Genomic DNA, 25,957 nt, shown 5'->3' with positions numbered 1-25,957 from the left:
CCTGCGGTCGCCCAGGTCTGGGCGGGCCTGCATGAGGGTCTGCAGGGACCACCATCCCTTAGCGCCTTCTGCGACCACCAAGACATTGGGCTCGAGAAGCTACTACCTGTGGTGTCCCTAGAGCTGTCCTAAAACGTTTCTGTGGCTGGATTTTGTGGGATTAATCACCCCTGAACATGGAGGCACCCCCTTCAGGGAAAGCGATTTCCATCCTTCAGACAAGCACCCAAACCATTAAACACAAGGGAGGAGGCCTGAAGATTTGAAGTGCCTTGTTCCAAGTAACAGCTGGCACAGTGAGATGAGAAGCCGGGCCTCCTGACCCCATCTCCTGCCCCTCTGGCCAAACCAGCTGCCCACAGTACAACAGATCTGAGGCACACAGGTGGCAAGTGACCATCATTCGTGATCAGATAGAGAGACTCAACTCCTGGGGGGTGGTTATGGGGGGCACTGCTCCTGGAGGAACCTCTGCTGGGAGGCTGCGGGCCTACTGGGTCCAGGGACTGCAGGGCTCAGCCTGACAAGCTGGAAGCTGTTTCACAAAGTGCAGCCCTAAACATAGCTTGTTCCCACACTGTGGCAGGAATAGAACTAGTGTCTCCAGAGCCGGCCCACATGCTTATCAGAGCGCAGAGCAGCTCAGGCGCCTGGTAGGGGAGGGAGGAAGGTGGCAGGCTTCCCCAGCCCCCAGCTGTTCCCTTGGCTCTCAGTGTATCCATGCTGGGCTTCACTTTTCTCAGCCTCCTGCTCCTCTCTAGAGGAAGGTTTGTGTTTGGGTGAGCTGCGGGCCTGAGGACTCCCTGGAAGGGGTTTATGTGAGAAACTTCTAAAACTGTTCATTTGCATCTTTTCTGGCAAAGTTTCCACACCTGTCATCAGATTCTCAAAGGGGATGTAGGTATGCAAGAAAGGTGAAGCCTTAGCGGGTACAAGGAGCAGGGCCGGGCTGGCAGCTGGGCCTCCCGTCTGGCCTCCCAGACCCTGAGGCCCCCTTGCCCTGCCCAGGTCGTATCTATGGGCTGAACTGCAGGTAGCCGCCACAGACTCAGCAGTTTGGGCGTTGAAAAGGAGCTGACAAGCAACGTGAAGAAAGCATTTTACAGGCAAAGAAAACCAGCTGATAATGGTGTTAAGAAAAGGGAACCTGAGGTTTAAAGGAAAAAAAATGAGCTGGGCAGGGGGAAGGCGGAGGGTTGGAAATAAATGTGAGCTGGCCTCCTCACTCAGTTCACTGCAGGTCTCCCCACTCTGCCATCTGGTTGATGTCATTCCTTCACCTCAACCCCTATGATTGCCCAAAGAAGAGGGTTTTATTTTTCTTTTTAAAAACTGGTATAATTTCTGAGGAAAGGGAAAGTGAGAACATTTGATGGTTCAAAGCAGCTTCAGGGAAGAGGGAGGGGCACTTCCTTAATCTGACATTTGAAGTGCCTCACCCAGAGCATGACACCTCACCCCTGAGGGACCGGCAGGAGGGAAGGTGCTGAGCTGGTGCACGTGCAAGATGGGAAGCGTGGAGGAGACCAAGGTTAGAATCACCTGCTGGCCCGGACTCGCTGGCTGCCAGCCAGGGTGACAGGGCAGGAGGCTGGTCCGATTCTCAGGTTACCTGCTTTTTGGGTATTCGTTCCAGTGGTAAGGAGACACTGCATGTGACAAAACAAAACTAGTCATGTTACAAAACAGAGGCCTCCACCTCCTGTCCTGCCGAAAGTGAGCCTCTTCTGCCTGGACACCTAGTGACCCAGAAGCGGTCCTATGGAGGGGCCGGTCTTCAGCACCTACACCTTTCCAGCCCCTAAGTGGTTTGATGGCCACAGGCTAAAATCAATAGTCTTGAAATTTTAGATGTTAAGAGACAGATCTATCATGGGCTTTAAAAGAAATTGGTGTGTCGTGAGGCTGCCTATCTACTGCTGTGCTTTCACGAACGCCGGTGAAACCACGCTTGAAGGCAGAACCCAGGGCAGAAGGACTCGTGTCTGAGCCTGTGTGGCCAACACACACCAATGCCACTCTCCAAATGGATTCTCTGAAAGTTTTAATTTGTTCTGGCAATAAAACTAACACAGCATAAGGACTTAAGCCCTCCGGCTAGGCAAGACGTTATGGCCCTTGGAGAAAGCACCAAGGCAGCTGGCTGGGGGCGGTTAAGATGGACTCTTGGTGGGAAAGAAATGCACTACGAAGATGAATTACGGGAAGGTTTTAGGTGTCAGGGCCCAAGTGATATCAGGGACAAGGATAAACTGCCCCAGCCTTCGTCTAGTGCTTAAAAAGAAAAAAATACCCTTCCGTTCAATTATTAGGGGAGGGAGTCAGGGGAGGGAGCGTGGACCGCTTATTGCTTGCCCCTCCTTGGACCCGCAGGATCTGAGCGCACAGGGAAAGAATGGAATCTGGCTGGTGGGAGAGCAAGAGTGGAAGAGGGAGTCACACGGTTCCCGGTGTCGGTGTCGGTGAGTCAAACCCTGGGCTTGAACTGCAGCCCCGAGGGCCTGAACAGCATCTCTTCCTTCTGAAGAGGACACCTGAGCTCTCAGGGCTGAGAATGTTGTTAGCCTTCTGGCCCCTCCGGATCCCTGGTTGTTGGGAAGCCTTGGGGCAGTAAAGTTTCTCTCCAGGAATTTCTTTCCTTGTCAGGAAGCAGGGAACTCTCCTGGCAGAAATGTTCTTTCTACTCAGTCTGCACCCAGGAGGGTGGGCATGTGGTCAGCCCTCAGGAGGGGCCCCCAGAGGCTCACATGTCCTGTGCTGGAAAATGTGCACCTCTTTTTCAGAGGCTCAGAAATCCCAGTCGTCCACCTCCAGCTCTTCCAGGTTTGTTACGAGGCCAAAGATTCCACTGTGATCTTGAGACTGGCTGCCCTCGAAACTGGTGATCGGGGCGACAGGACGAAGTAACTCAGGCAAAGCCTCTGAGGCACGTCGCTTGATCTGGGGGAGGAGAAAGAGTTGAGGACGGATCCTGTTGCTCTGGGACCCAGGACACCCAGAGTCAAGGAACCAGGTCCCCGTGACAGATGGGCCTTAGCAGTCAAGAGTCGCTATAAGGAAGGAGCAGCATCTTTAAGGGGCTTCAGAAAATGGTCATTTCTCTCATTTGAAGGGAGGAGGAGAGAATACCTAAAGACCCTAAAGCTACGAGAATTGAGGGAATCAGAATCACAGGCAAGAAAAAAAAAATGGGGAGCCTTGGCAAAGTGCTTGCTACTGTACCTGCTTGAAAAAGGAATGGTTCAGGAGGGTGCTGGCACTCGGTCTGCAGAGAAAGGGGAAGAGAGACCAGCATCACCCCATGTCCCAGATTTCCAAACTCCTGCTGCTCATCTCTTACCCTCAAATGCCCCTCGACTTCTTTCCTCAGCTCGTTAAGAAAAAGCAGCCAGAACTCCTCAGCAGGCTTCTCAGCAAACCCTCGTGCTGACCCCCGCCCCTTGCTGTGGGGGGCTCCAGACTCCTCAGGGGAAGCCAGACCTTGAGAGGACAGATGCATCCTCTCGAACCCTGCCTTACACTCGAGGGCCCTCTGCTCCTCCGAAAGGCCGCTCCCAGCCCGGGGGCGTACCTGACGCCGGGGCTGCGCTGCAGGCACTGCTCCACGAAGTGGTGGAAGTGGGGGGAGAAGCTGCGGTGGTAGGGGTGGGATGGCGCGTCGCCGTTGGAGGTCCTGGGGGTGCCGGCGGCCAGGCTCTCGCTCAGGCCAGGGTTGGCTGCAGAGCGCGAGGTGCTCATGGTCAACTCCTCGGCGGGGATGGTGCTGGTGTCCAACAGGCAGGGCACGGTGCCGTTCAGTTTCTCCAGCAGCATCTGGGGAGGACAGAGCCGGGACCTGGCTGGAAGGGGGCCCCTGGAAGACCTACAGAGTTTCTTCACAGATACACTTTTCCCAACGCACAAACGTGATGTGGGGGTAGCAGAGAAAAGATACAAGTAGAATAAATAACTTTTCCAAAGGGATACTGGCCACAGGCTGGGCAGCCACCCGAGCTAGACCAAAACGAAGAGGGGGAGCTACAAAAAAAAGTGTCCCCCTTCATCATGGTTGGAAGGAAGGGGCTCACAGTCTCCTCTCCCCTTATGAGGCATCAGGTCCTTTTAAACTGTAGGGCCCTCTCCCTAGGGTGAAGGCAGCAGTGGGTTACTTTCTTTGAAGCCCGGCCCCACTTGCCAAGCCCAGGTGGAGATGATGGGGTCCCTCATGCAGCACATGCAGCACCTGCGGCACCGCGCCCTGGGCTGTCACTGTGCCAGGCTGCACAAGTGCCGTGCGTCCGGGGGCAGGCCAAGCTGTTTGAAAGCCCTCAGACTCAGCACATGTAAAACCGGCCCCATCTTGGGGATCACTGTCCCGGGCCCTGGAGATTTCTCTGTCCAAGTTAGAAACCTAGAAATCTCTCTAGATCTGAGATAATGTGGGAGCAGCTAACCACAAGTGGCTATTTATATTAAGTTAATTTAAATTAGGTTTACAACTCAGTTCCTCAATCTCACTGGCCACATTTTAAGTGCCTAACAGCCACAGCTGGGTAGTGGCTGCCATACTGGACTAACTAACGTTTGCATCATCTCAGAAAGTTCTATTGGACAAATGCTGTTTTTGGATAGGTACCTCTCAATCACCTTAAATAGCCGTTCAGCTCTTTCTTAAGCATCTTTCTGTTTCTATCTTACTTAGGTTTTCTAGATTTCTAACCTAGATTTCCACACCCGCTCACTAGTCTACTAGATCTAATCCAACTGCTGGAGTGACTTTTCTAAAACATATACCTGATGTTATCATTCCTGTGTTTATAAGCCTTCAGCAATTCTCCACATGCTTTGGGACAGGAACCAAATGCCCTGGCATGGCATGCAAAGCCCTCTGTGACCTGCCTTTGCTTCCGCCTTCAGCTACGTCACTCGGCACCCTGTGCCCCCTACTCCACCAGATGCACCTGTACTCCGGCCATTTACCACTAATTGCTATTGCCCAGATCCTGTTCTTTGACTCTGCGTCTTTACACATGCGGTTCTCTCTGCCTAAAAGTTTCCTTCTAGTTCCCATTCTTCAGTTAATTCCTATTTGCCTTCAAGACTCAAGCGTCACCTCCTCCTAGAAGCCTCCCTGGGCCCCCAGTTCTACAGAGTTCTCTGGCCATTCTCTAGCTGCCCACCTCCTCACAGGGCAAGCAGTCTGTGGGTTCAAGGGAGAGGAGGCTCACTCAGAGCCTGCAACCCTACCCGCACTCCCTCCCAGTGCTAGCTATGTTCCAGGTACCTGGGGCCCAGGCAATCCTTGCCGCAATGACCCAAGTCCACTCCTTGGACTCGATAAGGCCTGGATAAGCCTCTTCCCTGGGTCTACTTCCCAAGGGGAGACTATGCCACTGGCTGTGTATGCCTAAGAGTGTCCAAAGGGCAGTCATTGTAAGGGACAAGAACAGAAGCCTGAGAATTCTAAATGAGAAACTGGCCTCCTACATGCATTTATCAAGGTAGGAAGATAGAACGTATTTTATAAATTTATTACAGTGTGTGAGCATGATTTATACATTGTAAGCAGACACCTGGTCTGTGGACCTCCATGGACACCCCTGCTCCAGGCCCTGCAACCCTCTGTGGTACGCCTGCTCCTGAGCTCCCTCTCCTGGGCTCCATGAGCTCTGTTTCTACAGCAGTTATTACGTGGAGAAGTCAAGTCACACAACCATGTCCCCTTTGGGGCATGGTTGTGTAAGGAAAAGACTGTGACTCATCTAAGTATCCCTGGCCAGCATCCTGAGTGTGGCGGGTACTCAATAAGCCTTTGTGGAAGGCAGACAGGCAGGCAGGCAAGAAGGAACCACTGGGCTGCAGACTCACCTGTGTGGCAGGCATATCCTTAAAGGGGACATGGCCATTGGCCAGCTCACAGGCTGTAATTCCCACACTGTAGATGTCAGACTTGGCATCATAACCCTGAAGATTCTACGGTGGAAGAAAAAAGGCACAGATCACTCCATTTGTAGCCTTGGTTGTTCTCAGAAAGGGAAGGGGGTGGAGCAAACACTGGAGAGAGGGAAAGAATGCCTGTCCCCAAATCAGGACCAGCTGCTAAGACTTTCCTTGCCTACACTACTGAAGAATAGCTGTGATTTGAGAAGGAATGACTATCTGGTGATGGTATGGCACAGGCAGGAACACATGCAGGGCCCCACGCTCCTGATTAGTATCGGAATGGAGAGAAGACCAAATATTTCCCAAATGCTCATTTCTCATAAGATGGGATGATTTCTGAAGGAGAGCTGAAACAGGCACAGTTTGGGACCCCACAGAGGGGGAACTACTTCATCTGCAAGGGGCACATAATAGCCATACCAAGAGGCTGCCCAGGCTGACCCACCAACAGAGAAGCCCCCGTCCTGGAACGCTTCCTCCACTCGGAAGCAGAGATTGCCGCCCCCAGCCCAGGAAATTCCCAGAGGCTTCCTTGGGGTATCCTGAGGTGGTGAGGACCATGGCTCCCTGGGACCCAGCACAGACCTGCTGGAGGACCTCCGGGCTGAGCCAAGGCAGAACCTTGATACTGTACTTGGGAAAATCGTGGACCACACGCTGCCGCTGCCCATGGTTGATCATGCTGAGGTTGCTGCGCAAGCCAGACAGGTAGGCCTTTCCATCCGCGGAGATCAGAATGTGGCTGGCTTTGACGCTCCTGGGGATGAGGGCGGCGGGGAGGGAGAGGTCAAGGGGCAGCAAGAGACCCCCCCCACCACACACTTTTGGTCTTCATACACTAGATCCAGTTAGCTCTCTCTCCTGGCAGCTTGTGTGTGTGTGTGTATATTATAAGTGTATATATACATATTATATACACATAAATACATATTTTTATGCAGTTTTGAACATATACAAAAAAAGAAAAAGTAGCATCACCCCATTTCCATGAGATTTTGAAACTTATTTATATTTTGTTACAGTTCTCTTTTCTGCTCACAGACCTCTGCTTCCCTACTAATCTGGACTTTTGTTCCTGTAAAGTGTATCACTGTTTTGTGGGCACATATTTTCAACTTAGCTGATGCTACTGTGTTATGCGTCCCATTCTTCCTTTCTCTCTCAGGGCTATGTTTTCAAGATCCATTTGTGTTGCTATCTGCACACATCTCATCCTTGCTTCTAACTGCCACCTGCACTCCAGGGTGGGATCTAACACTTTCATTCATCCGTTCTTCCATGGACACTCACACTGCCTCCCTCCATGAGTAGGAACAGTGATGCCACCACGTACATGTCCCCTGATGGACCCGTGTGAGGGTTTCTTTGGGGTGTACAGAGAGACGCAGCATTGACAGTCCTGGTTCCCAGAGACCCTGACTGGCTGCCTCAGGTCACCTTCTATGATATGGAAAGGACGCACCACCTTCTCACTGCCCTGGGCCTCCTCCGGCCTCCAAATTACACCGGCCTCCAGTGTATAAGGTGACATCCTCTTGTTTTAATTTGCTTTTCTGATTATTGCTAGATTTGGGTGTCTGTTCATATGACTGTTAGGCTTTTCGATTTCCATTTTTATAAACTTCGTATCCTTTGCCCATTGTTCTATTGCTTTGCTATCTTTTTCTTATTGAGTCACAATATTTCCTTGCTACTAATCCCCTTGTATTTTAAACAAAGCTAATATCTTCCATTCTGTCGCTTACTAACTGTGTTCAAGGTGTCCTTTTATCAGAGAGAACTCTTTAATTTTGACATAATCAAATTCATCAATTTTTTTTGTCTTATGTTTTGTGCTTGCCAAAATATTTAGAGGTTCTTCTATGCCTCAGGTCCCAGATATTTCCTCGTAGATCTATAGTTTTACATCTGACATTGAGGAATTTAATCCGCCTGAAGAGCTCCTTTGTACATAGAGTCAGGTAGCTAGGGGTTCAGTTTTAGTATCTTCCCTACTGTGAGTTGCTTTTCCTGACACCATCTACTAAGCAATCTGTCTCTCGCCCAGTCTGTCAGCATGAGGCCGACTCTGGGGCACACACACCGGTTTGGGTGGCCCCAGGAAGGGGGTTGGGGGTGCAGAGGTTCATGTCAGATGTCCCTTTCACACAATACTCAGGACCAAGCCGCTCAGTAAAGTTAGCAGCTTTAGCACTGACAGGCTAAAATGCTTTGTCCACTGACTCAGGCAAGGGCAGAATCTTGAGCCTTGATTTAAACTCTGGCTTCACTATCTTCAGTCAACCCTCCTGTGCACAGTTTACTTGAGGGCTCATGGGCACAGATCCCCATTCTTGTAAAGGTGGGTACGATTAAGAATGCACCTGTGAACATATCCCATGTGGTGGATGTAGTCCAGGGCCTTGAGCACCCCCTGCAGGATGTAAGCAATCGCCAGCTCATTCATGCCGTCCATGAAGTGCGTACAGATGAGATCCTTTGCGGAACCTGAAGAAAAGAAATTATGAGAAGGTAGGGAAGGGTAACAGAGAAGGAAAACGGCACGTAAGCCAGCTGACAAAAGAGTTCCTAGAACCGTTCTCTGCCGGGACCCCTTTCCCACTCACCATATGCCATGAATGATGTGACAACCCACAACTCATTGTCTGCAATAAAGGTGGCTCGATATGGCAGGATGTTGGGATGGTTGAAGAGTTTAGAGACATGAAGCTCCCCCTGAAAGCAACGGTAAGCTGGAGTCAGTCAAGGAGCAGTGAGGGATGAGGCCCCACAGGAAGGTGGCAGCATGACTTATATGGGGATCTGGCTTTTTCTGGGTGCTCCTCTCAGAGGGGGTGCCCTCCAGTACGAGAGAAACGAGGCTCCGCCACCTCTGCGGGGAGCCAGCACTGCTTTGCCAGCTTCTGCCCAAGTTTGGCTCCGCGGGCCAACCCCAGGGAGCCTCAGAGAACAACTCCCCGCCAACAGGGAAACTGCTAACACAGCACTGGGTCCCCAGCTCGCCGCCTCGGAGGTGAGGAAAACGAACTGTTGACTGAAGACTTATGAAGGTCTAAGCTTAGCTCACCTTCAAGGGCCAAGGCACAGAACTCCCCTTTAAGATAAAAAAAAAAAAAAGTTTTCCTCTCTAAAGGAAAATGTTGTAGTCAATAGAAACAAGGGAGGAAAGTATTAACAAAAAAATGACAACTACTAAACATTACAAGATATTTCTCCAATAACCTCAGACTGAGAGATTCCTTCCTCAGGAGTAGCTACAGAGAGCGTAAGACCTATGGAATTTTAAAATAAGTTTAGACAAAAGATGTGGGGAAAAAAAAATTGGACAAAAGAACTATAGAAACCCTAGGGCCCTGGCCTCTGGGCTGTGAGCTAAGGCCAAACAGGCAGCACCTTCTATGTGTCTGTCCGCTGCCTACAGAATAAAGAATCATAAAGTCCAATGTGCTCTAGAACAAACTTGGATGTGTTCTTTCCCAAATCGCTAAGTTGGGACTGACTTTCTGTCCCATCCTCGCACCCGCAAAACTACTCTGAACACGCGAACTGGTATTAGAGCACCATCAGATGAGCATGAATTCAGAAAAGCATCGCGAATGAAGAAGGGGGAGGGGCTGCGACTAACTACTGAAAATACGCTGACCCAGGCCCTAAACTAAGGAGATCCCAGTGCCAAGCCTTCATCAGCCCAGGAGAATTCAGTCCCCAGTCGGTTATTCAACCTGTGGTCTCTCCCGGTTTAACAAAAGGGCAGCTACCTGCTCCCCCAATAGAAGGGAACCTCAGGCTAACAGGACACTAGGAACCAGAATGTGGTCACACATGGCTGGTAGTACCACACCTGGACCAGGACTGCCTGGGTTTGAATCCTGCTTCTACCACTTACTAGTGTGCGTGACCAGTGCAAGTGACTTAGGCTCTCTGAATAGTGAATAATCGATAAGTGAGGCACAGAGGAGTCTTTGGAGAAGAGGGGAATATAAATTGAGCTGAGCAGCATTATACAATCTTTACTGCGAAATGCCCAAGATCTTCAGTGAGAGCTTCCGTCACCTCTTGGCTCAGCTTACCTTCATTTCCTGCCAGTTTTTTCAGAAGTCAGAAGAGATGCCCTATAATTACTACTTGAACTAAGAGCCCACCTTCCAAGTTTCACATTCACATTTTATTACCTGCAAGAATGTCACCATCTCATTGGAACAAGCTTCTAGATTAACCCTTCGTACTGTCACGTACTCTCCCGTTGGTTTGTACCTTGCTAGATTCACTGTCATCAGATCCTCAAATCCTTTGCCTAAAAGAAAAGAGGAATGCCATAAATTAGGACAGTAGCCACAAAGGTTTTTGACTTCCTTAAAGAGACTTGATTTAAAAAGAAAATTCAATGTCTACGGCCATGCCACCCTGAATGTGACTGATCTCTGATTTCGGAAGCTAAGCATGGTCAGGCCTGGTTAGTACTTGGATGGGAGACCACCTAGGAAGACCAGGTGCTGTAGGCATAAGAAACAAACAAACAAATAAATAAATTAAAAGAAAATTCAAGATAAAGCTTTCACTACCGTTACTTTCATAGCTGACATTTCCTAATTTTTCTCCTTCCCAGCCAACCATTCTGACTGCGGCCCAGGACACCACAGGTGTACAGCCAAAAAGAAACAAATTGCAAAAGACCGCCCTTCCTGGTGACACGGTCTCTTTCCCATACTTGGAAGAAGACCCGCAAAAGCCAGTTCTGTCACCACTAGCTGACAGCCACTGACACGCATTCATCTGGAGATGCTGGGAGAGCTGCAGGAGTCCCCTGGAGCAAGAAAGTCAGGACAGTCCCTGGTCATTACCTATAACGGTGAGGAGCTCATAGCACCCTCCCTCCGGCAGAAAGCTGCTCATGATCTCCTGTTTAGAGAAGGATGCTATCGACTCTGAGCTCGCCTCATTGGTCTAAAGAGAAAGAAAAATAGATTAATAAGAGAAAACTGGGGGTGGGATGGGAGTCAGGAGGTGGTAATTCAGACTCCTGAGAAGAATGGCATCTAAACAAACAGAAATTCTGACTCTGGGGCAAAGAACTAGTGCGGTATTTTTTTTTTTTTTTAATGAGAAATGTAAAGCAAAACATGAGATGTTCAATGCAGGAATCGGTCAGTACCAGTATCAGAACAAGTCAGTGTTAGCGCTGTCTACAAACGGGGGATGGGGTAGGGCGGCGGTTTGGTGGGGAGGGGGAGAGGACAGACAAGGGCCAGTCCAGGCAACTGTTGATTTGTTTGTCCTTTCCAACAACTGGCTCATTTGCTAAAAACTACGAAATTCTTACCTGGGGAAAGAATGGAGAAATGCACATTTAGAAAAGAGAAAAGGGATGGAGAGGTGAGAGTTTCTCTTGAATTTCCTGCTGCATTAGAGTCCTATTTTTAAGTCTTGACTACAAGATCCCAAAGGTCAAATGCTGAATCTTGCTATAGGGAAAATGTGGCCATAAGGTCTCCCCATCCCTTTAGCAAACTAATATCCCAGACCAATCATTCCATGATATGTCCAAGGGAAGCAAAAAAAAAAGCCAACACACTGGGCGGCAGGGGAGGAATACTGCTGCCAGGTCATCATCCTGGACAGCAAAAGTAACCTGCTCCCTTGATCCTGCCCATTCATGCTGCAAATAAAGCTGGATCCCAGCCATTCAGGATGTGAGTGTCACACCTCTGGCCTTTGAGATCCTGAAAGTGCCCAGCAAAATTTGTGGCAGATGAACAGCTTTTCCTTCAGCTTAATATGCTCAGTTTCTTTCTTCCAGACCTCAATTTATTTGTATGACTTAGGGACCATGTATTTTTCTTTCTTCTGGATTCTCTTTCTTTGGATGTGTGTCTAACTGAAATGGAGAACCTTAGGCCAGGTTGTACTTCACATGCTGCATTCATGAACCTGACTTCTAGTCAAGAAAAGGTCTTTGTGGTCTACGGCCATGACACCCTGAATAAGCCCGATCCTGTCTGATCTCGGAAGCTAAGCAGCAGCGGGCCTGGTTAGTACTTGGATGGGAGACCACCTAGGAAGACCAGGTGCTGTAGGCGTAAAATATAAAAAATAAGAGATTATAAGCTGACAGGGTCCTTGCAATCTGTGAGGTCAACCAAGGGTTCCTCACCTAAAAAAAAAAAAAAAGTCTTTGCGAACACATGAAAGGCTCCTGGCTAAGCACTAACCAGAAGGGTGTGAGTTGAGAACGTTCTGACGTGGAGGTACCACCTTGTTGGGGATCCCTGATGTTTCAAGTACATCGGGTTTCAAAACAATTGATGCTGCCAATGGGGAAAGAAAGCAAGTGGGGTTCTGCCTTTTGCATCCCCTAGTGACAATGAGAGCACCTAGTCAAGCAAAATGGAGCTTTGTCAGCAAATTATATTTCTCATTTAATCGATTTTTATAGTTCTAAGATTTATCCACACTGTTGTATTTAGCTATATTTTAAGCCCATTCTGTATCATGTTCATCTTGGTTGATTAATCTAATCCCAATTTATCCATTCCGATGTGGATGGGCTTTTGAGGTTGTTTTTGTTTTGTTACTCTGAACTGTGCTACTAGAAACACATGTGAATGTGTCTCCTGAAGCACATATGCAGGAGTTACTTTAAAGCTTATATCTAGGAGTGGGAATGCTAGGTCCCAGAGTATATGAACAATCGACTTTATGAGATAATGTCAAATTTTTTCCAAAATAATTATACCAATTTACACTCCCACCGGCAATATGTATATGTTGTTGATCCACCTTTTCCCAATACTTGGTATAGTCAGACTTATTTTTGGCCAATCTCATTGTGGATCTGATTTACAATTCCATGACTGCTAATGAAGTGGATGGAGCATCTTGTTGTGTATTTATCGGCCATGTGGGTTTTCTCCAAGGTGAAATGCTTCTTCCTGTCCTTGTCCATTTTTCTACTGAGTTGTTTTAATGTAGGAGTTCCACAAAGTAGATACCACAGAACACTGATCCTGGCAGTTAACTCATGAAAAAAGTTTACATGTCCAATTAAGTTAGAAAATGCAGCATATCCTCTCATGGAGAATTACAAGGTAAACCTGTATATTAAACGCTGCAAGAACTTCTGTAATAAGGAAACTTGCTCAACTTTGTTTAATCTGGAATTTACCAAACATACTTTTCCAGAGAACCCTTTTGTGCCTAACGTCTGTTAAATTTGGGGAAAGATAATTTGAAAGAGGCTACTTTAAGTAAAATACATGGAATTGTGCAAAGAGCACAGGCTTAGGGGCCAGACAGAGGCAGAATTGGAACTCAGGTCTATCACATACATGCTCTGTGACCCTGGACAAGTCACTTTAACTTCTTGGGATCTCCCGTTATCGCATTAGTGGAATAATTCCCATTTCATAGAGTTGTCGTGATAAATGAGATAAAATATATAAAAAGCCTACTGCTGTGTCACGGGTACACAATAAATGTGAATTCTATTCTTCTCTTCTCTCTTTCGCTGTCTCCTTTTTGGTCACTCTCCTGCTCAACAAATAAAATGGAACACAGAATACAGAGGATCCAAGCAGAGCTTGATCAACGGTTAAGATTGGTTTGATTTTGGTTTTTACACTTGCCTGTGTTTTCAAATGCTCTGAAAACAAATTCTAGGACTGTTTAATAGCTGCTGTAGCTTCTTGAAACTCTCTTGTCTTCAGAACAGTCTTAGGATACTGGTTACTACATGCCAGACGCCTCACACAGGTGAGAGAGGTACATGACCAAGGGACAAAACAGAGTAGTCATCTGAGCAAAAAGCTTAAACCAGGAGCTCTGAGATGGCGACTCCCCACTTGTTGAGAATTTACAAGGTTCATGTTAAGTCAGTCTTTCAGAGTCCCATCTTCTGACCCTTATACCTCTAACCCCCTTTACATATTCTTGCTCTGCAGATCCTGTGTTCTCAAGTACCAATCCACTCCTCAGTGAAGTTCAGTTAACACAAACCCAGGGGGCTGCTTTCAGACCCAGCGCTCCACCCTGGCCTGAGTATTCACGTGCTTCGGCCCCTGCCTGCTTCTATGATTTCACCACATACCACCCTCCCCTGACCTGTAAATTGACGCTCCAGTCTTAGAAAACTCACACTAGCTGTCCCTTTGTTTGGAACACCCCTGCCCTACTCCTTCCTGCCCCTGCCATTGTCTCATGGCTGCTTCCTCCTTATCATTGAAGTCTCAACTTAAATGTCACTTATTCATTGAAGGCTCTGTCCAGCCAAAGTAGGCTCCAAGTCCCTTTATTACTCATCTTCCTTTACTTTCTTCACAGTAGGTATCACTGCCATTTATTTATCTATTGCCTGTCTCTTCTACTAGAATGCAAGCTCTAAGAATGCCAACTGCAACAATGCTGGCACATACTTTAAAAATCATTTAAGCAAAGTTTGAACTGAGGTTTTCTGCCCATTACCTTGTCATTCCCATGGGCTGAAGAGGAGGGTAGGGTGAAGGTACCAGCCAGTTCCACTGGAGACAGGGTTCGACATAATGCCCTACACTGGGAATGCCAGCCCTCATTTAGGGGCACTTTATAGAGCAGAATCTGATACCCGCATGTGAGAAAGTATAGCAGGTCCTCAAATAACATTGTTTCATTATAACATTGACGAGATGCTGTAGGAACTTAACTCTGGCTCATATCAATCAGCCTATGATAAAGTTGGTTCGTTAGGCGTCATTTCACTTAAAGCTGCAAAACCTATTGACGATGGTTAAGTGAGGACTTACTGTACTGCAGTTCTGAGCAGGTAACAATACGGCCCCTATGAAAACAAATCTAGAACTGCTTTGTATTTGAAGGTCTTCTCTCTTCTGATCTCTGGGCAAACTCTTTAATGTTTCTCTGATGTGAGAAAGAGACTTTGATGGGCAGCTGAGGTCCTGAGATTAAAATATTTATTATATGCACTCTAAATAACGCCCTCTGGAAAAAACTACAGATAGATACTTTTTTTTATTACCTATGTCCTGCTTCCTCACCATGAGTGCATATAAGACACACTGTCTACCAGGCTACCCATTAAAGACACACTCTTGCTTAGCCAAGTAGGGAATGATTCTGTAAACTACTGACGTGATTAGCTGACAATGTGACAAATAGTTTTTTGCTCTCTTTGTTGACTACAGGAAATGACTCAAAAGTGTCAGCTTTAGAAAATAAAATTCTTGAGGTAATTGGGAATATGAGTTCTGGGGCGATCTGGAATTGCGTGGAATGAACTAGTCAAGTGGGTGCTGTGGCTCCTCTACCACTCTGTCCCCAACCTACTGAAAATAATCCTAAAATGGAGACTTTCTACTTTGTGGATGTTTTCTAGGTCTGGACTCAGAGAGAAACCGACCTTTGCTGAGGAAAACAAACAAACAAAGGTAACATTTTCAAAGGATGAGGTCTGGTCTGACATTGCCACAAGAAAGGCAGGTTACTGCATTATATTGTTTTAGATTTAGAAAAGGTCAAAATTCAGATGAAACGGATGAAATAGTCCATTTTCTTTAAACGCAGCATGGCACAGTTTTATTAGTGTAATGTATAATCTCAAATTTCCTAGAGAGAAACTAATTCTCTCAAAGCCTTTTCTTAATTTCCCAACCATGAAAGCATTCTATTCATTTTAAAGCATTTGAAAAATACACAAGCTACTGATATCCAGAAATGACCACAAAATGAAAATTTTGCTTAAAGAATTCAAAACAAAGTACAATAAAGCACACAAAGACGAAATTTATGAAGCGCTACTAAATAAACACATTCAACTTCCCATAGGTTTCACACAGGATAACTTTTGGTATAACATCGGCAGCTGCGAGAATCTAAACATTACATATAATTAATTGGCATTGTACTCTGGAAAAATACCTAATTGATCTTATAGGGAACAATTTTGGTCTCCTGACTGGAAAATATTGGCTCTGAGAGAGGTGCTCCTGACTAGCAGACTATATAAGCACACTCGGAGAAATCCCTAGTCGACATCATTACCCTTCACTCAACTATGGGGTTGCCTGCAAAGGTGCAAATGTCTGTCACCTGAGAAGAGTAGGAAGTCTATTCAGAAAAGGCTTCTTACTCTCTCTCTTTAGAAGACATGTATTCACATTATCAAAAATAGCTTAGTATACTGTACACATCTGGTAGTATTTCCTTAGGTAAAATAAACCAGAGGAGTAGGAAGCGGGGCAAGAGGTCTTGTAGCTTTTGCCAATAAAAAATACATTTTGTTTTGAACTTTTTAATTTGGGGTTTTGTTTTTAAGGTAGGAGACTGGAGGTCCTGCCTTATAATCTAGACAGAGATCTACAGACTCTCTGGGGACTGAAATCTATTATTAATAAATTATATGGAGAATTTAGTGCCACTAGCCACTAAAAGATAACTACATTTTAGATTGCTGAAATTCTCTCCTTTTTTGGAGGAGGTTGTGGGTGACTGGTAGGGTTAGGAAGCTCGGGAGGAGACCTTTATCCCCAGGAGAGAGACAAAAAGTGCTTGCGACTTTTTCAGTTTTCAAAGCTCACATCAAAATCTTTCCAGGGTGAAACCTGAACGTCCACGAGTGAAAGAATTACACTTCAAATAAAGCTCAATGAAAGATAAGCAGAAACATAAAATGGTGAGCCAACAAAACACACAAATTTCCATAAGAAGTATTTTCCATGCAACAGCCATAGTGCTAGAGCCTAGAAAGTCACTTACTTTTCTCCGAGTGTCACCCGGAGGCTGCTCTGGAGTAGAGAAATGGATTGTTGGCATTTTGTTTTCTCGTAGAAGACATACCCACATTCAGAACAGCGATTATTGCACTGAAGACTACATTTATTAATGGAAACCACTTAAGAGTCATCACAGCAAAAAGTGCCTGCAGTGCTACGTATAAACATAGACACACATATACATGCACGAGATCCACAGTAAAAATGCTGCAAAAGATGGATAGCGTTTTAAACGTGAATCTATGGCTCTTCAAAACTTGGCAAGGCTATTGGCCTATGGGTATTCTCTGCTGAGAATAACTGCCATAATTCTGGTCATATGTTTTACTTTTCATCAGCATACAGTATTACTTTCAATAGCCTGGTTTCAGAGTCTTACACTGTGAACAATTCATTATAAAGTTGTGGTGATGGTCAGCTATTTCCCAGGAAGTGCAGGGACTAGAAAACAGGTTTTTTTTTTTTTTTTTTTAAAGAAAAAAAAGTTTTCATGTAGCCACATGTGTTTGTGGGACCATTACTCGATTTGACTTTCCAGTCAGACACACATTCTACACTAAATGCAAAAAAAGCAAAAGCTTTGGGGCCTTCTGCTATTCTTGGTGAAAATGAATACAGCAAAGGACAAGTGAAACAACTTTCTGCTCTTAAATTGGACAAATTCTGTATCTGTGCTTTTGATTTTCTCTATTCTGTAAAATAGAGATTTGATAAAAATCATCAAACTAAGACTTCTAACTGTAAAGTATTGGAATACATTTCCAAAAATCTTAAATTAGAAATAAGGGCATCTAACTGTATTGCTAGAGGAGACTGGCTGCAGAGTCAATTAACTTCAATTTACCAAAATAAGATATTTTTTTGGCCTGGGACATCGGTTTTCTGGAACATATATGGCAGGAGAAGTTTAAGACAGTCTATCATAGGTAAGAGCCAGGTAAATAGATTAAAGGAAATCAAACCCCAATCTTCCAGAGTAGAAGGCAAATTCCAAGTTGTTTAAAATTTGGTAATATACACTTTATCAAGCTGTTAATAATATACAGAACAGTCTCTTCATCCTTCTCAAATCAGAGACTAGGAAATTGTCAAAAGACAGCCAGAGATCCTACACTCAAGATGCTAAAATCAAAATACATTAATTCAAGTCACATATACTGGAAGATTTTTAACTAATTAATTATAAACTGGACTTCCAACTCAATTTCCATCAATGCCAATATTTACTTTTAAACCATCGATTTCCCATTAATGATGGGAAGAAATTGAGAATAGGACCAGGATATAGTATATTTATTTCATTAGCCTTTCCTTTATTGCTTAACTAATTTTTATTCTTTATAACTAAATAAAAAAATAACTCACCATTTTTCTAAACTCTCCTTTGTCTAAAACAAAACACTTCGACAAAAAAAAAAAAGTTCACAAAATAATAAGACTCCAGACGTTTGTTGAACAGCATTAGGGAAAATAAATGAATAGGTACGACCTAATAACTAGATTGACTTTTCAATAAGCCTATCTGGGGGTATTCTGGATCAGTAAACCAATGCATTCAATCTGATAATCTGTTTCTTTAGCTATAGATGCCGAAGATAGTATCTTGGTGTTCAGACACAAAGAATGAGGCTCTGCTACTATTATTTTTATAGAAACGAATTTTATTTACCTTAAGATCACAGTTCCCAAAAAGGCTTAATTTGAAAACAGCCAAAGGAGAATGTCTGGGCCGTTAGGCCTCACAGCTGCAAACCTACTTTACTTCTGAAATCAATGTTTCGTTTTTTCCAATAGGAAGTTAATACTTTTTGTCTTGACAGATATTTTTCCTTAGTTCTCTTAAGTATCATAATTTCTACCATGAAAAGATAGGTCGACTAGATTAATCAGTAAAACCAGAACTTTTGTATCATTGCTATCTATGTCCTGACTATAATTTTATTTTTAAAATCTTCAAGGCTAGAGACTTTTAAACACTTAATTTTTTCTTTTTCTTTTAAGAATATGTATTTCAACTGGACAAATACTTAGAAGAAACACATGTGCTTTCAAGTAAACACTGGCTTTCTAAGGATCCAGACAGGCCAAGGACAACTGCCAGATTAGTTCTCAAATCTTTGTGAAACCATGGATTCAAAAAGGAGCCAAATAAATATAACAACTGTAGTTTACACCTGCCCTTAGAATTGCTAATTTCTCTAAACAGATTCAGCCAACAAGAGTAGTGAGATTTATCCTGAAGCGATGGCTAACTGCCATACTGTACTTACCTCCGAATAGTTCCAAATCTCTTAAGCCCTCAACAATGAACTTTTCCGAGACCCACCGCTAAAGAGGAAAACCCCAAAGAGAATTAGTATTTTTTCCAAGCCACAAAAAATTAGCTATCAGCCATTAGACAGACAAACACACACACAACTACAAAAACAGAATCATGCAGTACAGTTAAGATACATTTCTAGAGAACAGTTTTGAAAAGAATCTTGGATTTAAATCCATTGAAAATAATAGCCTAATTTCTTTCTCTATTCCTCGTTGACTAATATAATGACTAATTCTTAATCTAACAGATGAGAAACACATAGTACTGGCCCTACTCATAAAGAATGTTTTCGATCTTCCCGTATATAAAACAAACTTTTGGTTCCACCTTCCTCATTCCATGGCTGTCTATTACAGAGGCTTAGGACCGTAAATGCCAATCCGAAAAACATTACTGGAATTCACAACACAGAAAACAGGGATGAAAGAGTAGTTTTTCACGAGCCTCTATTAGTTTGTAAAAGGAAACTGCAAGCTGCATCTTCTTTCACGCACTAAGATTTCCATAGACATCACTGCTTGCATTTTCTACCAAGTTTATAAGGAACAAACTAGCATGACCAATCTATGGTTCACTTTACTGGCTCATTTCAAACAAGTATTGGATTTCTATCAGACTGATCAGTGGTCTGGTTTCACCTGAATCAGACTAGGCTGAAATAGAAAAACATCTCATATTTAAAAGCAATGGAACCAAGATTGTATTTCACTTAAGGACTGCTGTTAAAGTTTGGCTTGGGGATGTTCTTTCCGTGGGGCAGAGTTCAGGTTAAGGAGAGATTCCATTTTTCTTCTTAACAGTGAAGTCTGCGCTTTTCAATATAAATTGTATTTATACATAAACATAAGAAAAAAGATTAAGTGACATTCAGAAGTAAGTTACATAATATGGATTATAAACTGAAACTATAACATCATTCTCTGTCCTTTTCTGTCAATGTTTTTCCAAATTAAGAAGGAAATAACACCTTAAATTAAAAACAATATAAAAAGTCATATGCGCTATGCCACAGAATATTTAATATTTAATAAAACTAAATTGTGTCACTTTATTATTTAAAGAAAGTGGTATATTCACGATGTCTCATAGCACTTACGTATTGTTATGAGACTTTTAAAATAATTACTACTGCATTCGGAAATTAAGTAATTGATAATCAATGAAATAAGATACTCTTTTATGAAATCATGAAAGCCTGTAAAAAAGTTAAAGCCAGTATTTGTTCTTGAGGCAATTTTAGCTGGTGAAGTTTTCAGGTGTAATAATCTTTCATGGTCAATGATTACAGTTTGATACTGATTTTTAAAACACACAAACTTGCTGAAAATACATAGGGAATGGGCAGATCATTAGCAGTTACATATCTACATATTCAACTCACTTAATGTTGAATGACTGATAGTCACAAAATAAGCCTTCTTGTTTCTTCTCTATCAGACAAGCAGCTGGGTGTACTCTGTGCCTCCGCCTGCAAGCTCTTTTCTCAGGAGTGGAGGCTGCAACGCACCTGCTTTACTTCCCCCAACCCTCACATCCATATGATTCTGAGCATCACATAAAAAAACACCTACAATATCTGCCCAAACATATTGGTTTTCAGAAAGTGAAAATAGTAAAGCCAGAAGAATAGAAACACTCACCCTAATTCGCTCTGGTTTACTTACAAGAAAAGACATGAGTTCCTAATGTGTAGACCTATGTCAGTGTCAAAATAAAAAAAATTAAACCTAAAAGAAAAATAGAAACAAGTTGAGTTAGTCAAATCTCCTTTTTTTGAAATATCTTTTGATTAACAAATACTACAAGTCTACCACTCAAAGCACTGTACTAAACCTATAAGTCGAGTTGTTCAGAGAAACTTTCAGTGACAATAAACCTGGGTGTACTTAGGCCAAAAACATTCTGAAATACTGCAATCTCTTTATGAAAAGAGAAGTTTATTATGTTTTTTCTTTAATTTTTAAATTTCTCTTGCCCAACCCCCTCCCCCCAACAATATCTTCCCAGAAGCAATTACCTTTATTTCTTTTGGCCGTTTAACCTGTTTTTCTTTTTCTTTTCTTTTTTCTTTTTAATCATCATTCTTAAATGTTTATATGGCCATGACTTATCCATTTTAGACATTTATCTAACTTCCTACCATGGTAGATGGAGACTAAATTCTCCTCCATCACCTTCCTGCACTCTACTTTCCTGCTTTCATTCTTCCAACATAGTTCTGGAATAATTTTAGTTAAAACAACAGTCCACATTTACATACATTGACATTACTTTGACTATGCAAACATGGTTCATAGCTGAGACAAATAGGTAAACATGACTATGTCTTCTTTCTTCCTATCCATTTTCTCTCTAGAGTTAATAATTGCCTCATTTTTTTCACTTCCTCGATTTCCCAGGTATCTATTAATAACTTTCTGCAAATACTTCAACATGTCTGCTATTTCTCTTATCAATGTATTTTCCATATACTCAAGCTCATCCATTCCAATTTTCCCCTGCGGACTGCCTCCCCTGGGCCCTTCGCCTTCCTGCTGCGATCTGGATCAGTGGCCTCCTAGGCCAGCTGCACTTAGCCTTTTTGGTGAGGAGATTTGTTCTTCCAATTCTGGGAAATGTTCTTGTATTATTTCTTTGCTAATCTTGTTGCCTCCCTTTTCTTCTCTGTTCTCACGTTACAGAATTCCTAATAAATAAGATGTACTTCCAGGTTTATCCCCTAATTTTATACTTGTTTTACTCCTACTTTACAACTCTGTATTTTCCAGGAGATTTCTTCAACTTTATTTTCCAATCCTTCTACTAAATTTAAAATTTTGGTTACACATTTCCAAGAGCTTTGCCATTTCTTGAAGGTATCTTTTTTCATATCATCCTGATCTTGTTTTATGTTTGCTATTTACAGTCAAGAATTTACACCTAGAATGGCTAAAAGCATAATAAATATATCATGACCAAGTGGAGTTTATCTCAGGAATGAGATTAGTTTAAAATTAAATGTATACAAAACTGTTTTTATTTGAAGTTTTTTGCAAATAAATAACAACCAATTTAAACAAATTAAAAAAATGAATTAAAGTTTTACCTTATTAACTGAGGAAATAAGAAAAAATATACAATCATCTCAATGGATGGAAGAAAAGCATATGACAAAATTCAACATCAATTCATCATTGAAAAAATACTCTCAGTCAACTAGGAATAGTCAAATAGGAATAGAATAGAAATAGAATTTTACCATTTGACTTGGTAAAAGATATGTATTAAAATTTACAGCTAACATCATACTGAATGGTAAAAAGAATGAATGAATTTCATCTAAGAACAGAAGCAAAGCAAGAATGTCTTATCCCTTCTATTCATCATTGTACATCACTTCTATTCATCATCTTACAAAAAGGTGAGAAATAAAAGGCATACAGATTGGAAAAGAAGGTGTAAAAACACTTTGTTCATAGACAACATGATTGTGTATGTAAAAAATGCTAAGTCTATGAAAAAAATCATAAGATGTAAGAAAATGAATTCAGAAAGGTCAATTATAAAACCTAACTATTTCTACATACTAGCAATGAACAATTAGATTAAATTTAAAAAAAGATATTATTTATAATAGCAATAAAAACAAAATAATTGGAATAATTTTAATAAATTATGGATGAGACCTATACATTTAAAATTCTAAAACATTGTTAAGAGGGCTTAAAGGTGATCTAAATAAGAAATATGCCATGTTCATAAATTGGAAGACCCAATATTGTTAAGATGTCAATTCTCTCCAAATTGATCTATAGATTCAGTGCAATCTCAATCCAAATTTCAGAAGACTTTTTAAAAGAAATTGACAGGCTGATCCTAAAATTTATATGAAAATGTACATGGAAATACAAGGGACCTAGAATAGCCAAAGTAATTTTGAAAAAGAACAAAGACAGCAGACTTACATTATCTGATTTCCAGACTTACTTAAACGCTACAGTACTCAAGATAGTATACTTCAGTCTAAGAATAGACAAATGGATCAATAGAACAGAATAGAGAATCCAGAAATAGATCCATTCATATATGGTCAATGAATCTTCAAGAGAGACCAATTCCCTTACACATACACAAAAATTAACTTAAAATGGATCACAGAACTAAAAATAAGTTAAAACTAATAAAGAAAACAGAGAAGAAAATCTTCATGATCTTGGGCTAGGTAAACATTCTAAAAATGTACACCAAGAGCATGAAATATAAAAGAAAAATATGATAAACTGAACTTTATTAAAATTAAAAACTTCTGCCTTTGAAAGACACCACTAAGAAAATTAAGAATTGGGAGAAAACATTGTGTGTGTGCGAGTGTGTGTGTGTACAAAGGACTTTATATACAGAATATATAAAGAACTGCAATTCAATGAGCTAACTCAATTTAAATTATGGGCAACAGATTTAAACACAAGATATAGAAGTGGCCATTAAGCACATGAAATTATGCTCGACATCACTTGTCATCAGGGAAATGTACATAAAGCCATAATGAGATACCACTACACACCCACCAAACTGGCTAAAAATAAAGACTGACAATACCAAGTGTTAACGAAGATATCAATCAACCAGAACTCGCATACAATGCTGGTGGGAATGCAAACCAGTACAGCCACTTTGGAAAATAGTCTATTTGCTTATAACCCAATAGTTCTGCTCCTAGGTAGAACCACTCAAAAGAAATGAAAAGATGTGTTCACATAGACTTGTACATAAATGTTCATAACAACATGATTCACAATAGCCCCAAACTGGAAACAATCCAAATGTATACCAACTGGCAAGTGTATAAACAAAACGTGGTATATACGCCAGCGAAATACTACTCAGCAATAAAAAGGAACAAACTACTGACGCATGCAACAATAACTTAAGTGTAAGAAGTCACACAAATCTACATATTGTTTCCCTTTACATGAAATTCTAGAAAAAGTTAAAATATTGTGACAGAAAGCAGATCATTGCCTGGGGTCATGGGTGGGATGAGGGACCAACTTCAAAGAGATGAGAACTTTTTGGGATGATAGAAATGTCTGTATCTTAATTGTGTGGTGGCTACATAAGCATATCTGACAAAACTCAACAAACTATACATTTAAAGTAGGTGGACTTTATTGTAGGTAAATTATATCTCAATAAAATTGATTTACACAGTAAAATGACTAAAATAAAAAATCGGAAATGCTTTTGAAGAATCGAGAAAAAAAGCCCTGCTACATTTCCCTTTTTTTTTGAGGTGGGCTGGGGTTGTGAGCTGTGGTACAGTATGAGGTTGGGCCTTAATCGTGTACAGAGTTCTAGGAATCCTTAGGGCTGCTTCAGAGAAATTCAGAGAAATTTAGAGAAGCCTCCCTCCCTCCATGTTGAAAATCACTTATCCTGCCATGAAATAGTAAAAAATATATACTGAATTTGAAAAAAAAAAATATTATTAGAAGGTATGTCGTTTAATAACACGCAAAAGAAATTTGAGAGGAAACAAGGTCCATATCCAATAGAAAGAAAAGATAATGTTACTGTAGATAAAGAGATGAGTTTTATCCACAGAAAGAACTGTGTATGCGCTGGAAAAATACCGGAAATAGAAAATAAAGTCAATTCTAAAACACTGCATAAAATAATATAGCTGCCCATGTGGAAAGACCCAAGAACTGGTTCTAGGCTGCCATATCAACAGCTTAACAATCTGAACCACTGGTTCCCAAACTAGGATGTGTTTCATATGAACTTGTGTAGTTCCAACAACCTATGGACGCCTGAACTCCCAGCTTGAGAAATTTTAATTCAGCAGGTCTTAAGATACACAAGTAGAAACAGGCAACACTTCTGGAGTTCGGCAAAGGGAAACAGGTGGACCTGGACAGTTTCATGAAGGGCTGGAGCTTGAATGTCAAATAGGACTTAAAGAAAATGGGAATGCAAGCACGAAATTGTATTGGCTACTGATTATCTAGTGCTTGCTGTGTCTTGTCCACAGGCGTATCTCCCAGTTACAACAGAGTAGGCATGCAGTAATACTGAACGAATGACCAAACGTGCTGAGAAATAGTCAGCATTTTGCATACATTCTCTAACTAATGTGAGGGCGGTTACAGAAGCAAAACTCCACATACATGGGAAAAACGAACAGGCCTCATATGCATGCTAGAGTATGGATTTTATTCAGCAGGCAGTAAAAAGCCACTGTAGGTTTTGAACAGAAACGGGACAAACACAAAACAGTGGTCTAAGGTAGGTGTCTCTCAAACTGTACTGTGCATGCAAATCACTTGAAGATCTTGTTAAAATGAAGATTTTGGTTCAAAAGGTCTCAAGTGGAGCCTGGTCCTTCTAACAAGCTCCCAGACTATGCTGATCTGTGGACCATCATATTGACTAATGTTTGAGAAGCCTTGTTCTAAGGAGCATATAAGGAATATTAATCTGCAGAGGAACAGGAGAAGGGGAGGTGAAAATAACCAAGAGAAAGAAATGCCAGTTAGAATACAATTATAGTGAACCAGATTTGTGGTGATAAGAGCCTGTGATAGAGGGATAGTTAAGAAATAGAAGGATAAGGGAGAAGAAGAAATAAAGAAATCATATTTTGTTAGCAAGGATGCCATAAGTCACCTAGTCCATCCTTCACCCTTTGGAGGAATAGCTTTTACAGACTCTTGGATATAAGGTTATCTAGTCTCTGCTTGAAAACGTCCCATACCAGAGACTTACTACCTTATCGGGGAGCCCATTCTACCTGTGGACAACTCTGATGACTCCGATATTCTTTTGTATGTGTGGCCAAGTAACTGGGAAAATACTGTGGCAACGACAAAACAGGAAAGCTCAGAGGTGGCAGTGGTTTTGGTGGAATGATGAGTCCAAGGTTTTAAATCATATTGCAGTTGAGAGAACAGTTACACATTCCAAGTTTATA

The 25,957-nt window shown here is 42.5% G+C and overlaps 1 protein-coding gene and 2 pseudogenes across 13 annotated transcripts in view; 2 read left to right on the top strand and 1 right to left on the bottom strand.

The window, feature by feature from the left end:
- Positions 1-2,027: 2,027 nt before the first annotated feature.
- The window catches only part of STRADA (STE20 related adaptor alpha), a 26,380-nt gene continuing 2,450 nt past the window's right edge, over positions 2,028-25,957 (bottom strand). For 2 of the 13 annotated variants that reach the window (XM_039859746.1, XM_039859747.1), the window contains exons 2-13: positions 20,646-20,732; positions 18,953-19,010; positions 16,666-16,694; positions 10,764-10,866; positions 10,095-10,216; positions 8,529-8,637; positions 8,286-8,409; positions 6,508-6,679; positions 5,848-5,952; positions 3,572-3,813; positions 3,223-3,265; positions 2,028-2,940 (exon numbers count right to left, since the gene is read on the bottom strand). In XM_039859746.1, coding sequence (XP_039715680.1) covers positions 2,788-2,940; positions 3,223-3,265; positions 3,572-3,813; positions 5,848-5,952; positions 6,508-6,679; positions 8,286-8,409; positions 8,529-8,637; positions 10,095-10,216; positions 10,764-10,866; positions 16,666-16,694; positions 18,953-19,010; positions 20,646-20,681 — 1,296 coding nt within the window. In that variant the 5' untranslated portion in view covers positions 20,682-20,732 and the 3' untranslated portion in view covers positions 2,028-2,787. Of the gene's footprint in view, positions 2,941-3,222; positions 3,266-3,571; positions 3,814-5,847; positions 5,953-6,507; positions 6,680-8,285; positions 8,410-8,528; positions 8,638-10,094; positions 10,217-10,763; positions 10,867-16,665; positions 16,695-18,952; positions 19,011-20,645; positions 20,733-25,957 lie in introns of those variants that run through there. The other 11 variants (XM_039859748.1, XM_039859749.1, XM_039859751.1 and 8 more) reach the window with 7 other exon arrangements.
- LOC120600449 (uncharacterized) lies at positions 10,309-10,424 on the top strand (annotated as a pseudogene).
- LOC120600417 (uncharacterized) lies at positions 11,881-11,999 on the top strand (annotated as a pseudogene).

The sequence above is a fragment of the Pteropus medius genome, unplaced genomic scaffold (assembly GCF_902729225.1).
Source record: "Pteropus medius unplaced genomic scaffold, Ma_sr-lr_union100, whole genome shotgun sequence".
Classification (NCBI taxonomy): Eukaryota; Metazoa; Chordata; class Mammalia; order Chiroptera; family Pteropodidae; genus Pteropus; species Pteropus medius.
This window is presented reverse-complemented; position numbering and strand designations above follow the sequence as displayed.